This window comes from Ceratina calcarata, unplaced genomic scaffold, assembly GCF_001652005.2.
Source record: "Ceratina calcarata isolate Rehan_Ccalc_2016 unplaced genomic scaffold, ASM165200v1 scaffold53, whole genome shotgun sequence".
In the NCBI taxonomy this organism is placed as follows: domain Eukaryota; kingdom Metazoa; phylum Arthropoda; class Insecta; order Hymenoptera; family Apidae; genus Ceratina; species Ceratina calcarata.
Window position 1 is genome coordinate 789,212 of NW_017176451.1, and position 14,466 is coordinate 803,677.

At 38.7% G+C, this 14,466-nt stretch overlaps 1 protein-coding gene across 5 annotated transcripts in view; it reads left to right on the forward strand.

Annotated features, from left to right (window-relative positions):
• tow (target of wingless) overlaps positions 1 to 12,239 on the forward strand; it is a 30,659-nt gene extending 18,420 nt beyond the window's left edge. For all 5 annotated transcript variants that reach the window (XM_026816617.1, XM_018030676.2, XM_018030678.2 and 2 more), the window contains 3 exons: positions 9,709 to 9,874; positions 10,146 to 10,203; positions 10,888 to 12,239. In XM_026816617.1, coding sequence (XP_026672418.1) covers positions 9,709 to 9,874; positions 10,146 to 10,203; positions 10,888 to 11,574 — 911 coding nt within the window. In that variant the 3' untranslated portion in view covers positions 11,575 to 12,239. The remainder of the gene's footprint in view (positions 1 to 9,708; positions 9,875 to 10,145; positions 10,204 to 10,887) is intronic.
• The last annotated feature ends 2,227 nt before the right edge of the window (positions 12,240 to 14,466 follow it).

The window sequence follows — 14,466 nt, forward strand, 5'->3', positions numbered from 1 at the left end:
GATACAATGCTTTATTTTCAGAACACGTATCATTTTAATTGGTAGATTAATTGGTAGTATCATTTTAATTGGTAGATTAAAATGATACGTGTGTGCGTTATGATTTTTCCCATCCCGTTTCTCTAACCGCAATATTATTTTAAAGACTTCGATATTTTATACTCGTAGTTGAAACGCTCACGGTGGAATCCGTAATAGAACCGGATGCAAAGAATAATTACTAATCGATTGCCAATGCCTGTCGCGTTTTCTCTTGATTCCGTGCGCCGAAGGGAAATGAGACACCTAAGTGGAACAAATGAGCCACTGCCTGCCAGGTTTTACGAAATGATGTGATGAGCAGGCGGGGATGTTCCGGGAAAAAAATTAAAGTTCTCTTACCGTTCAAATACCAATTCTCGTTTTCCTGCTTCTTGTTAAATCGATTCGATGAAGCTCGTGAAACGATCGTTTCAACCTCCATTTTCACTCGGGAATTGCGGGCCGACAGAACTGTTAACCGAATTTTGCTCCTGGAATCGATGGATCGTCCGATGGCAACGCTCCGTGCCGCACCAGCTGCGTCACTGGGTAACGAGTTTGTTTAACTTTCGATCATGCCCGATTTAATTAACCTGAATTTACGATGCTTTCGGTGACGTTTGAACGATCCTAAAGGAGCGAACAGTTTACTCGCGCAATACGTCCACCTTTCATCCTTACGTCAGTTCCAGAACAGTAGGGTCTTAATTATTGTTACGGTAGTTTCACTTTTGAGAAAATTATAATTTGCAGCGTAACTTATGAATCTCCCACAAATTCAAAAAGTAGAACTAAGCTAGTTATTTTCGTTTAAAAACCGTTCGATTGTCTTTTCTTATTTTCTCTTACCTTAAGAATAAAAGTTCCTCAGGTTTTACTTAGACCAATTACAACTTCCAAAGATCGATAGCTTAAGTATTTACTCCATTCGATTCATACTTCCAGATTATGTATTTAAACTATGATATTTTTGTTGCTTAAAAAGCAAGTTTCCCCAGTTTGGATATTTAAACGGTTTCATAATTCCATGCCGAAGGTTACTCCTTATCAACTCGAACGCTTTAAGGTCTCACCTAAATTAGCTCGTAACGTTTGTGACCTATTTTTACATTTTCATGTAAAATAAGACATTTACGATATTAATTTAAAGAATGTGTTTTGAATAGAAATTGTTTTCGTCAGTCAAGTCTTGCAGCTTTTGGTATTTTCTATATTTTAATGGATTACATAAATTTTTTTTATATTGCCTACAATCAGTTTTATTATAAATACATGAAATCCGCTCTCTATCGTAACTTGAGGTTCTATTGAATTGGAAACCTTAGCCTATTACATACTAGGAGGATATTCACTGAGGGCTAGTAAGAAGTATGTTCGTGGTATATCCGAGGGTAGAAACGACGCGTGAGGAGAGGAGACATATTGCGCGTCCGCGTCTAAGCTGTGAGCATCGTTCCTAAATTTATCGAGATAGTCGCAAAGTGGGCCACGCTGTCGGTAGTAGCCGATGACCACAGCACTATGTATCATTATAGGAACGCTCTCACGACCTTACGTGCAAGTATATATTTAAACAGTCATGTGTTCACGCGAATACGAGCGCACTGCGCGCCGCGCACAAAGCGTGACGTAAAGCAACATGCGTCAACACTCTGGTCAAAGCTAAATATAAGTGATTCCAGTATGCATGCCAACCGTCGCGATGAACTTCGGTTTTTCTCAACGGAAATCTGACTGAGAACTTAATATAGTGACTCTTCCAACTTCTAAATTACTTCTGAAGACATCGGTTAATTTTGTCCCGAGTAACTAACAACAGGAGGGACTGGCTTTGGTAAACTGATGCCAAAACGAACAGGTTAATTTTGTCTCTCATTACTAGACGGTAGATTTTTATGAAAAATAAAACATTTATGATAGCAATTGAAAATATTTATTTCTGATAGATATTCCTCTTGTCATTTAAGCATTGCAACTTGCATTCACGTTGGATATCTCCACATGCAACATTTTTACTTTCTGCATATTCAATTTTTTTGTAAATGCAAAAAAACTGTGCTATACTCATCGTGCAGATACGTGAACTATCTTTATTTATTGGTGATAATTGAATAATAGGTAAACCTCTAAATTTAACACACGATTAGATTATATAAGTGTTTGGGTTAGTCGCAAATGCTGCGTAGGTAAAGGAAAGAAACCATAGCCTCGGTTTTTGTTATCGTACGCTTATTCAATTACCCGGTTCTGCGTCATTCACAGTTGTTAGTTCGTTTCGGTTGTCTGTGGAATCAATTAGTTACATGTCATCCCAAGATGCGCCAACGAAACACTTACGCAGTTTATTATTGTTTCCGTAAAAGTTACGATAATTTCCTGTGAAACGCGTAAACGTTCGCCAAACCCTTTGGTACCCACCTCTATTTTTATGGACAGGGCGCGTGTTTGCTTAGATATACCATGTTTACCTAATAGCTTCTGCACGCTGTGCTTGCTGGTTAAGCCTAAAATATTCCCCGCTTGTCTTTACGTGATAAATCGCGTGTACTAGTTTCAAAGGGCAAGGGAAAATCGCGCGATACCGTGAACCAAATACAGTGGCTCTAAAATTCGTACACTTTTTAAAATCGAAGAACTACTTTAAAATTGATCTATAGAATTTGAGTTTTTTAAGAATATAAGCACTTTCTATACATACTCTATGTATAATGTCAATCGGTGGACTAGGAAATTCCTGAGGTAAAAATATGTCAAAGGACCCGTTTTCCAAGATACAACGAATCTGTTGTGGGAACGCATTTCCATATGCATCTCCGCGGTAACTAGATTCCATAACCAAGTCGACTTTGCGCGTCGTGCTTTATGTTCTCGACATATTTTTCGCGCGGGAAAAAAAATTGCTTGCGAGGACGCAGAGATACGAGGCGACACGATGACACGGTGTACACTGGAATCCGCAAGTTTCGTTTACTGTAACGCGTCAAGATAATCGGCAAATTACGAAATATATTATAAAGTTTACTAGTTCCCGAGGTTTTTTATCCTTTACTTCCGATCATTTTCCACCTCCTTCAACCGCACACGTTGCAAGGACGATCATGTTTTATGAAACAGTCGTACTTCAATATTCGTACCAAATCTCTTATTCATGAATATGCCTGTGGAAAAGAATTCTGTCCGCAGTATTTTTTACGTAGAGATCCTGATAACTGAAATGAGATTCAAAGCTGCAAAATTCGGAGCTTAATTTTCCTTCCCTGAGGGCGGATTCTAGATGCATATCCCAGAAACCGAGTGCTGTACGAACACGAAAACACGCAGCCCCGGTTAGAATTGAACGCGAGAGCATTTCGTAAGTGTTCTAAAGAAGGAGTACGTAGCGTTGGGAAAATTTACGGGGCAGAGAACTCTACGAGTTCTTAACGATAGAACCAGTGCAGCTTATATCATGAGCACCAAGCTAACTAGCAAACGGAAGATCAAAACGATGTGCGTTGATTCCGATTTTTTCGGTAGACTTTTTATAAATCACCCGATTATTGCTTTTACGCGAGGAACAGGTTTTATCGTGGCGAAATCTGGAATCTAATGTCATTATCCCTTGCGAACGCGTATGTTTTACTGCGCTCGTTATGCACCTTCATCACGCGATAAACATGACGAAAAGATGAATGAGAGATTTTCAGTCATCCGTTAGTCACCTCTCGTAAACTTCTTTCGTAAAGTGAATAAAGTTGAGGAAAAAGTGCTAATCTCTGAATTTTTTTAATTTATGATTGGAAGAGAATTTCAATAACTATTCAAATAAATCTGTTATATATGATCCTTCGTATTATAGGAAATTCCTGAGGTAAAAATATGTCAAAGGACCCGTTTTCCAAGATACAACGAATCTGTTGTGGGAACGCATTTCCATATGCATCTCCGCGGTAACTAGATTCCATAACCAAGTCGACTTTGCGCGTCGTGCTTTATGTTCTCGACATATTTTTCGCGCGGGAAAAAAAATTGCTTGCGAGGACGCAGAGATACGAGGCGACACGATGACACGGTGTACACTGGAATCCGCAAGTTTCGTTTACTGTAACGCGTCAAGATAATCGGCAAATTACGAAATATATTATAAAGTTTACTAGTTCCCGAGGTTTTTTATCCTTTACTTCCGATCATTTTCCACCTCCTTCAACCGCACACGTTGCAAGGACGATCATGTTTTATGAAACAGTCGTACTTCAATATTCGTACCAAATCTCTTATTCATGAATATGCCTGTGGAAAAGAATTCTGTCCGCAGTATTTTTTACGTAGAGATCCTGATAACTGAAATGAGATTCAAAGCTGCAAAATTCGGAGCTTAATTTTCCTTCCCTGAGGGCGGATTCTAGATGCATATCCCAGAAACCGAGTGCTGTACGAACACGAAAACACGCAGCCCCGGTTAGAATTGAACGCGAGAGCATTTCGTAAGTGTTCTAAAGAAGGAGTACGTAGCGTTGGGAAAATTTACGGGGCAGAGAACTCTACGAGTTCTTAACGATAGAACCAGTGCAGCTTATATCATGAGCACCAAGCTAACTAGCAAACGGAAGATCAAAACGATGTGCGTTGATTCCGATTTTTTCGGTAGACTTTTTATAAATCACCCGATTATTGCTTTTACGCGAGGAACAGGTTTTATCGTGGCGAAATCTGGAATCTAATGTCATTATCCCTTGCGAACGCGTATGTTTTACTGCGCTCGTTATGCACCTTCATCACGCGATAAACATGACGAAAAGATGAATGAGAGATTTTCAGTCATCCGTTAGTCACCTCTCGTAAACTTCTTTCGTAAAGTGAATAAAGTTGAGGAAAAAGTGCTAATCTCTGAATTTTTTTAATTTATGATTGGAAGAGAATTTCAATAACTATTCAAATAAATCTGTTATATATGATCCTTCGTATTTAACCTTTAAATGAACTATCGTCTTTAATTTAATATTAGACTTTACTTGTTTTGCATGTTTTAATCATTTTTTTATACTGATATTTATTGATTGTATCTTGTAGCACTGGAGTCATAAAATAAGCAAGTCTAAATATGGAAATGCCAGACAAATAGTTATATCAATTTATAACATACAGTTAATTAAAAACTGCATACGGCTATAATACTTCAATAATCTATTTTACGGGTTAAGCGAAAAAGGTAAATGCGAAGTCGGCGTACGATGTTTAATACCGACAACAAGCCTGTTCGCGCGTCACGGATTTATTTTCACCTTTAGTACGTTTTCCGGCTAAAATTCCTCGCTCAGTAAACGCATCGCGCCGGTACGATGGAATCGTTTTATGGGAGCTCGAGAATTCCGCTCCGGTCGGTTGACGCGAGTCGACCTCCGACTAGGGGAGTGCCCGGGAGAATTCGAGCTGGTTGAATGAAAGCCATTCGGGCTGATTTTTTGTTAAAACTCTCTCCGATGCAACGCGACGCGACGTGCGGAACTCGACTGAAATATTCCCGGCGTGTCCTCGGAGTCCAGTGAATTCTTAGCGAGACCGAACATTCGAACGTCAACTGGTTTCTTCGCTTTTCTACTTGATGCGTGGATGCGAACACGATTTCACCATGGAATCATCGGGTACTGCTCGAAATATGCGCTGCGCGCTCTATTCTTAGTCATCGAATATTTTTTTCTCTCGCGTGCCAAACACGAAATAGGGTTCAAGGGATTCAAGTGTATAAAGACTCAGGGTAACTTCAAGTATTAAAAATACTGCAGGAAAGAAGGAAGCATTTGTGTAAGTGTATTATAACAATGTTTTATTGTATGATTTGTTATGTAATTGCGGCTATATGATGTATTTTATGATTTAACACGATCTTCCTACTGAAAATAAACTTTGATGATTACTAACTTTGAATATTTGTCAGATCTTTTGATATACAATAAGTATACTTGAAAGTGTTCTGAGATTTATGAACATATGGGATGTGTAATGATCAACGTTTTCCCGGTCATAATAATACACGACGGTGATATAATCCAAGGGTATGCCACAAGTGGATCCTTAGACATGTTCATAGCATTTTTATTGAGTCGAATCGACTTACTCGAAGTACATAATTTGGAAGACGATATGTGATTTGAATATACATAATTTAAAAGATACTCCGTTCAAGAGACACTACTCGTTTATTAAGTCGGTGCAATTCCAAGGGAAGGCCTTCGATACGTTCGATAAGGCTTCGGACATCATGCGGCTTGTAATCGCGCACGGTATCATCGTAAGCGTGGCAGTATTTACGGTCTCCGGCAAAGAGAATATGGCCTTTTAGTTTCAGGATTCACCCTTCCTCCGTACGGGTTTCCTGCGAAGCATCGTCGTAACAAATAAACAGATCAGGCGAGGTTAGGTAATGGCATTAGAGCTTTAATAGGATCATGTGGGAGGACGATCAAATAGCGAAGACTTATCGTACGATGGACAATAAATCTACAGCTTAATGTACATGGATACGTGTTAATAAAGCGCATACGGGTTTATCCCTCGTTCGCATTCATTTACTTACCATGTATCTATCTTACTGTTCAATAATAATTGTCACTGATGTTTCCGCCGGTTGGCACAGAAATCGACGCACGTTCCCTTTTGTCTCCGTCGCCTGTGGCTTTGAATAGAAATAAAATTTCACAAACGACGCGATCGTGTAATTGTCGGTTCGTTTGCAAATAAAAATGTCGATCGGTTTTCATCTCAGTTTTCCATCCTCATTCCGCTACGAGAATCTACTCTTCCGTTCCGTCCAGTTTTATTTGAAAAAATATACCGTTTCCAGTTGTGCCCGTCCTCCTTTTATCTCGGCTAATAAATAAATTCATTTGGCCGCTGGCATCTCACCAACCACTGATTCGCGTCGACCACTTGTTAATTGAAATTAAATAATAGCATTCTTCTCTATGTCCGAACAAGCTAATTTACTGACGCAAAGAGACAAACGTTTGGGCAAACTTCAAATGTCTTCATGAAAAATGTCTTTTGTTACATCCACAATTGTATGGTATGTGAATAGTGTTGACTCGAAAGAAATTAATCGCTTGGGACCGGCCAATAGTGGTCGTCATTATTCTTAACGTGGAACGAGAAACCCCAGACTCTCGTTACACATGTTGGGTAACTACGACGATATTATTCTTTCGAAAAAAACATTACATACTTTTTTTTGCTTTGTTAGTCATACGAAGTATATAATTCAACAATCATTGCTTACAATTATTTATAATTAAAAAGCGTATTGCTTAAAGGAATGGTTAAAATGAAAAATAGTTAAGAGTTAAACATCGTGGGGTCCGCGATAAAGTTGACACGTGGACGTCACGTTATTGTGAAAAGAAAACAAACATTAAATAACCATCGTCGATTGTCGCATAATTGCAACGGGTGCCTACTGACCTACACACGTGCAAGTCGAGCCCCGTGCCGACAGCGTAGCAGCTCGTTTCGCGGCTTTCCGTGCGCTCAGGTTTATTTGCGTTTCATTGTAATCGGAGTTCATTCTCCTTTTGCTCTCTTTCGCCCCTGCTTCACGTCGTGTGCTAGTGAATGGACCGTGTATGCGCTGTGCACGCGTTCCCGTACACCGATCGTTAGACGATCCATCGTTCTTTTCTCTTCGAAATACAATACTCAGCAATAGAGAATGCTGGTTAACCCGAGTCCCGCGAGTTTGGATTCCACGTAATTGGGTTATACGACGAGCTTATTGATTAATGGGAAGTCGTTCCTTGTCGGAGTTTAGTTTAGATCAAACGTACAAGAATATACAGCGGAACAAGGGTTTCTAATTAATGCTCGTTTACTGAAAATGGCAATCGTGCTAACTTTCTAAATTCATTTACGCCAAAGCAACAGCTTTGTGTTAAATATGAGTAATCATTCGCAGACTTGAAATTCTCTATTGATTAAGATTTAAATGTGAATAAATGATACTTTGACAATAATTGTTCTATCGATCTTAAGCGGTTCAATTAATTTAGCGAACATTTGTACACGTTTTACTTTCGATGGATGAAGCAAGTGGCGGAATAACGCTTGTTTATGAAATTTTATCACTGCGGGAAAAGAACGTACTTGTACTGTATTGAAACGCGAATAAATAACTCTTTAATCGGCTTATTGTGTCGCCGATGATATGTGTCGGCTAACGCATGTACACAAGTTATATTGGCAACATGTAATATTTAGTACTCCGGGCTGAAACTATAAGGTCAAGTATCCGCAGATCGATGTTCGTTCTTTTACCGTTCATGCACAATTAATTGACCGAGGCGTATGCCCTGTCCGAATTGAACCTACACGCAAAGGTTAAAACCAGAACCGTTAAAATTTAAACCGATTTATCAAACCATACAGTTTTGATTGCTTATATCCGCAACGTGGTAGAAGTAGATTAAATAGCGAGTACTGCAAAACGCGCGTCTTAGACATTTTTCTACGTGTTTAGTGTAGCGCTTTCATAAGAACTGAGTAGTTAAATTTTTTGCGGAGGGAAAGTTATCAAACAGATTCAGAGCGCGATTCGATTACCATTTATGGCGTAATTCCCATAAATGTATATGTGTGCCACTAAAAGGCGCATGTATAAACGTCGTTTGTTTTCCAATTCGACTATCATTAAATTCTAATCAGGTAACCCGCTTGAATTCGAAACCAATTACGACGATTAGCTATTTCGCGCTCGCGCGCTAGCAATAAGATTGAGTGACACTTCTGAACCTCGTATTTGCGTCTTTTAGACATACATTCTCATCGACAACGAGGAACATTTCAACTTTCAATATATAAAGATAATTCATGTTCAAATAGTTCCTAACATTGAAATTTCTTTCTAATGCATAAGTGCAGTAGTCTAAATGGAATTTGAAATTCCCTTTTTTTATATATATATAATAGAATACACACTTATTTACAAACTCAATGTTGGGTTTAATGCATTTTTGTAAAAATGCAACATTAGCACTTTCTACACCAAGCCACAGATATACTTATGCGCATTTTTTTCGTCGCGCATCGTGACCTGGTCCTGCTTTGTGAAATAGTTTTCGCATTAGGTTCTGTACCGACTCTTACTTGTCCCTGCTCTCTTTTGACCATTGTGTGGGTATTATGCGCAATAACACCCGAGTTCGCGAGTACTCCGCTCCTCTTGTACACGCGCATTTCTTTTCTATGCAAGATAGAAAGACGCGCAGAAGTATGAAAACACATATTTAGATACAGCTCCTTGAACTTGCACTTTGTACCATAATTGTTGCACTTGCACCAGTTAACGAGCGCTTATCTCTCTGTTGTTCTCCAGCGCAGTTTTTAGCCATTCTTCGCATATGTAATTTCAATTGTTCGAATAAATAATGAGATGTATCATGAATGAGGAATCAGCCAAACGATAGAAGCACGACGAAATAGAACTCGTGATTCCTGGCTTTATTTTTATTTAGTAGATGCGTATTTACAGATGTAGAAACAACGCGAGTAATACATCATAAATATTTGCAGCAACCACTTTGATTTATGCTGATGTTTTATTATCAATTTTGCAATTATATTTTGAGCGTAAAGATCAAAGCGCTGTTTGTAAGATTATTTTGAACAATGTTACCATGTGCGAAACTGAAGTTTAATGTTTCCGCAATGCTCGTGTTACAGGTTCTGCATCCGTGGAACAGAAGAATGGAAACGGCAGTGCGAAGAACAACAAGACGAATAATAACGGGGTCGAGGTGAACAGAAACGAGGAACAAAATGGCGAGCTTAAGAGTCAAGCGAAGAAGAAGTCGAACGGACCTGGAAGTGGTCCTTTGCTACAACAAGCGTAAGTGTTGCCGCATTTACTGTGTACTTCGTTAATCCTAATACTTTTTCCAATTCTAATGTCTTTCGATTGTAGTCTAATCTTTATAATAGATCATCATATCCATTAAGTTGATGCTTGACGATCAAATATCTCAAACTTTTATAAAGAGTTCCGCAATGTCATTTTGATAATACATCATTGCTTACAATTGTTAAATATCAGAAAAGAAAATAGGAACAATTGTGTAAATGCTTTCACGTAAATGACTGACCTTTCCTCGTTTTTACAGGGAGATATCCACCAGTCAGCTCGACTTCTTCAGGATGCTCGATGAGAAAATCGAAAATGTAAGTGATTTCTTGACGCATTTGACATTTAAGTCTTATATATCAATGATTCATTTCTTTTATCATACAATATCCTACCGCTTGCCCTTGCAATTCACCGTGTGACGAAGCTTCGAAATCCTGCGAAACGATTGTGATCAGCCTCGAATAACGTGGGTGTATTCGTTATCGCGTCGGCAAAATGCATTAGAATCAGGCCATGTAAAATAGATGTTCCCATAAGGCTTCACTGGCCTTGCGGCTAGCCTCGTCGCAATAATAATATTAATCCATGATCGGTTAGATGTTCAGCTCGTTACAACTTTTGTTGGACTACGGTGTATAAATTTTGCTCTATAATTCCTCTGTGCGTGCTCTCTGTCCTTGCAGTTGATTTGAAGATGTTCGTTTCTCGTCGCATTTTTCCTGCCTCGCGCATACTAGTTGTTCTTGACCGTTCTAGTGCTATCTCGATATCTCTGGTCGCTCTCATTGCAGCGACTTTTGCACGTAATTGTATCATAAATAACGCGATCCAGCATTGGAAGCATTCTTGGAGATCTTGCAATCCTTCGTACTTTAACATTAACGAATGTAGCTCATTGGAATATCAATTGTAAGGGATTAAGGTTGAAATTATGAAGTCATTCGGATGGAACTCCTAGCAGCCAAGTAACGTTGTGTGATGTGTTCGTATAATTTCAGGGACCGGATTATGACGAAAGTCTTGACGCGACCACCAGGGCCGAACGAGTTTCCAATCTCCTCCGTCAGTGGGAATTAGCCAGCGTGAGCTGGTCAAGCGTGTCCGATTTGAATAACGCGTCCCCAACCGCGACGAGGAATCGTAACTCGGGATTGGATTCATCGCGGCAGAGTTTGAGCGCGAAGGACAGAGAGGGAATAAGGAACATTGTCGGCGGTAGACCGGAGAGCGCTCCTATCTACATGAGGAACGCGAATCGAGTGGATGGTCTCCAGGAGATTCATTGCCCATCGCCGAATATGCCGAGACACGTGTTGGAGTCGATCACTCAAAGCCCGACTCAGAGTTTGAAGAACGCGACGTCGCCCAGTTCCTCTCCGACCAGCGTCCGCTATCATGACAGTTACAAGGAGTGCAGTGCAAACCAAACGACCGCGAAGACCGTGAAGGTTCATTACGGTGCTCAGAACCCCGTGAACGGGGAATATGTGACGCAACAGGCGCTCTATCGTGAACAGTATTTGCAACAGGCTGGAATAATCACAGTACCGTCTCAATATTCAGCCGGCTCGCCCGGCGGCAACGTCCTCAGAAACAATCCGTACGTGCCACAGTATCAAATCACCAGCCCGCAACACTTTACTACGCCGAGAAAACGTGGCTTCAACGCCGCCCAAATGACGTGACCGGCCTGACCGTGCACCACCAGATAAGACTGACACACGTAACACACATCTACACATCCTCTGCGATTTGAAACAGAAACAGAGAGAGTGAGTGAGAAAATAGTCGAGAAGGATTCGGCGAAGATCGCTTTTCGGGTTCTTCGTTGAAACAAGTTGATTCACGTAAAGCGGAAGAGGAGAGAGAGAGGGCCCATTAAGGCTGGAGACTGACCAACAGATGGAGAGAATAATCACGGATCTTTCTCTATATGTTCCTAAAGATTCCGTACATTTTTTCGTTTTGCGTTCGACGGCTATCGAAAATGCTACCATCCGACACAAAACTCACAAGGGCGCCGAGATACTTTCAGTGTTGGCCTAAAGCAATGTCCTGCGATATATCCGAAGAAATAAACCGTCTTACCCCTGCGTGTTATCCTTATCAAATTTACAGAATTCTTCGCTCTAAGTGCCAAAATGCTACTACGTAATAAACAATCCAAATGTCAAGAAAATAGAAAGAGAAAATTGAACGAAGGAGAGAATATTATCCGTTGAACCAATACTCCGTTCTTTGTAATTCATGTAAATGAACCTTTTTCGATGTGTATATGATATATACATACATACATATATATATATACACATACATACATACCTACATATATATATACATATATATACATACACATATATGTATGTGTTTTCGTTTACACTTGTATTTTCGTTCTCTTTTCTAATCGGTAGCGTACCATTGATAAATGTATATTTCTATAAAGGGAGAAACGAACAAAATAGAAAAAAGTATAAAAGAACCACACGCGAATTTCGTCGTAGAGTTTTGTATAATTGTGTATTAGCGAAATGTTTCGAGAGATATACATATTATATATACTTCGCATATACGTGTGTACGTGCATTTTATGTATGTATCTAAAGCGCCGAGAAAAGAAAAAATAGTACAGAACCGGATGAAGAAAACAGCAAATGTAGGGATCTTACTTATACTATGTATAGTGTCATTGTATGTACTGTATGGATACATTTAACTTAACGTGATGACTGTATATTTATATGTTGACCATGTTCAAAGTTAACGATATATATAGTTGATAATGAGAGTTTTATATTTCATGTTACGAATTTGCTCTATATTGTGGAATATACTTAACAGAATTCGCTGCATCATCGTCGAACTCTGGCAACTATATTTTGTTCCATTGCAACCATTCTTTTTTTATAAATAAATTCGTAATTTCTCCCCAATGAATAAAGTATTGCTCATTAAATTAGGGACTGCATGCAAATTGTTTTTACGTCTTAGTCTTCGTTCGAAGATTTAATTATTTGTTTAAAATATAAGGATGAAGAAAAAGAATAGTGTTTGTTGATTGATTCATAAGTTTTTCTCAAACGTTATAAAACACGATCCGTAAGAATGATCAGCAAACAAACAGTGTCTAATTCGGTTTGACACTCGTGTAACAAGATTTCGTTGTTCTGAAACCTTTGCGACAGATGCGAATCGAATTTATACGTAATATGAATATATACGTGCCATAAATAGTTTCAAAACCAAAACAATGTAAATTGATCATTCTAGTTTTTCAGTTGCAAATCCAATCATTTAATTCAAACAAAAGTTTCCATTATGATTTGTAAACCATTTAAACATGGATTACACGTGACTAAAAAGATTGAAGATCTAAGTGATGCACGATTTTCAAAAGAATCAAAATTATTTTCTTTGCGCGAAGTAATTGGAGAATAATTACTAAATCAAGAACTCAACAATTGTAAGAACCAGGAAAATCAGGGCCGATCTTCAGAGACAACAAATGAAGGAAACGTCGCGAACAGCTGCAATTCTACACCCAAAGGTAAGAAGGAAGTAGGGAAGCTTTTATGTAAGACGAAAGGACATCTTTCAAGATTGAGGCCTCGTTGGACTGGCAAAATCACAGGACTTTATAATATTATAATGATAAAATATAGTTGTATTTTAACACGTCTTATGAACTATTTCAAAAATAGTCAATTGTATTTCATGAAATTCTTTTTCTTTCAATTTTTTTAGCATTGGCCTCAAGCCAGTTAAAAATGCATCGGCAGAATGCTGATCATTAGCAGTATGCTGCTCATCGACAGCATACTGCTCAATATGTTTTAGCTTAGTTTGTTCTCCTCTCATATTCCTCATATTTTTGATTCCGTGTATTAGATGACGAACATGGTGTTAGAATTATAGGTGGAAGTACAATAAATAGAAGTATATTGTTCTTATGTAATTAATCTTTATTGTAAATTATAGTATGCTGCTCATTGACAGCTCTCCTAAAACAGTCAACTTCAGAAGCATGTTCATATCGCGATTCTTTAATTATTGATTTAAAATCTAAGATGTCTCTAAGTGATCATATAAGTATTAACCACTTACGTCTCGCAGATCATGTACGGATAAATTAAAAGATTTCGTATGTATATATTTATCTATAAATTTTAAGTATGCTGCGTATTTATGTTTTGGGGGGTTTCTTCTTTCTGCTAACCGCTGTAATTTTTTTGTTCGTGTACTTTCTGTAATTAGCTCTAATATTGTTCCCTCTCTTTTCAAACTGACGCTGAAAATAAAAAAAAACAGTGTTAAATTCTCTTAATTGTAATTGTTACTTTTTACAGGTAAATGGTAAAAATAGACACGCGCGCATGCAAGTTAAGGACGTTCAGGTTTAGGGATTTTATAACCTAATAATAGGGATTGTAACCGACTAGCTCGGCGAGAGTATTCGGTAAGGGAGCGGTTCGTGTCTCCTTGAGAGGAGGACTCGTAATTGGAAGGAAAAGCAGAAATAAATGAATTCCCGAGTATGTTAAAAATCGCGTATCTTTATGTATCAACGATGACTAGATTTG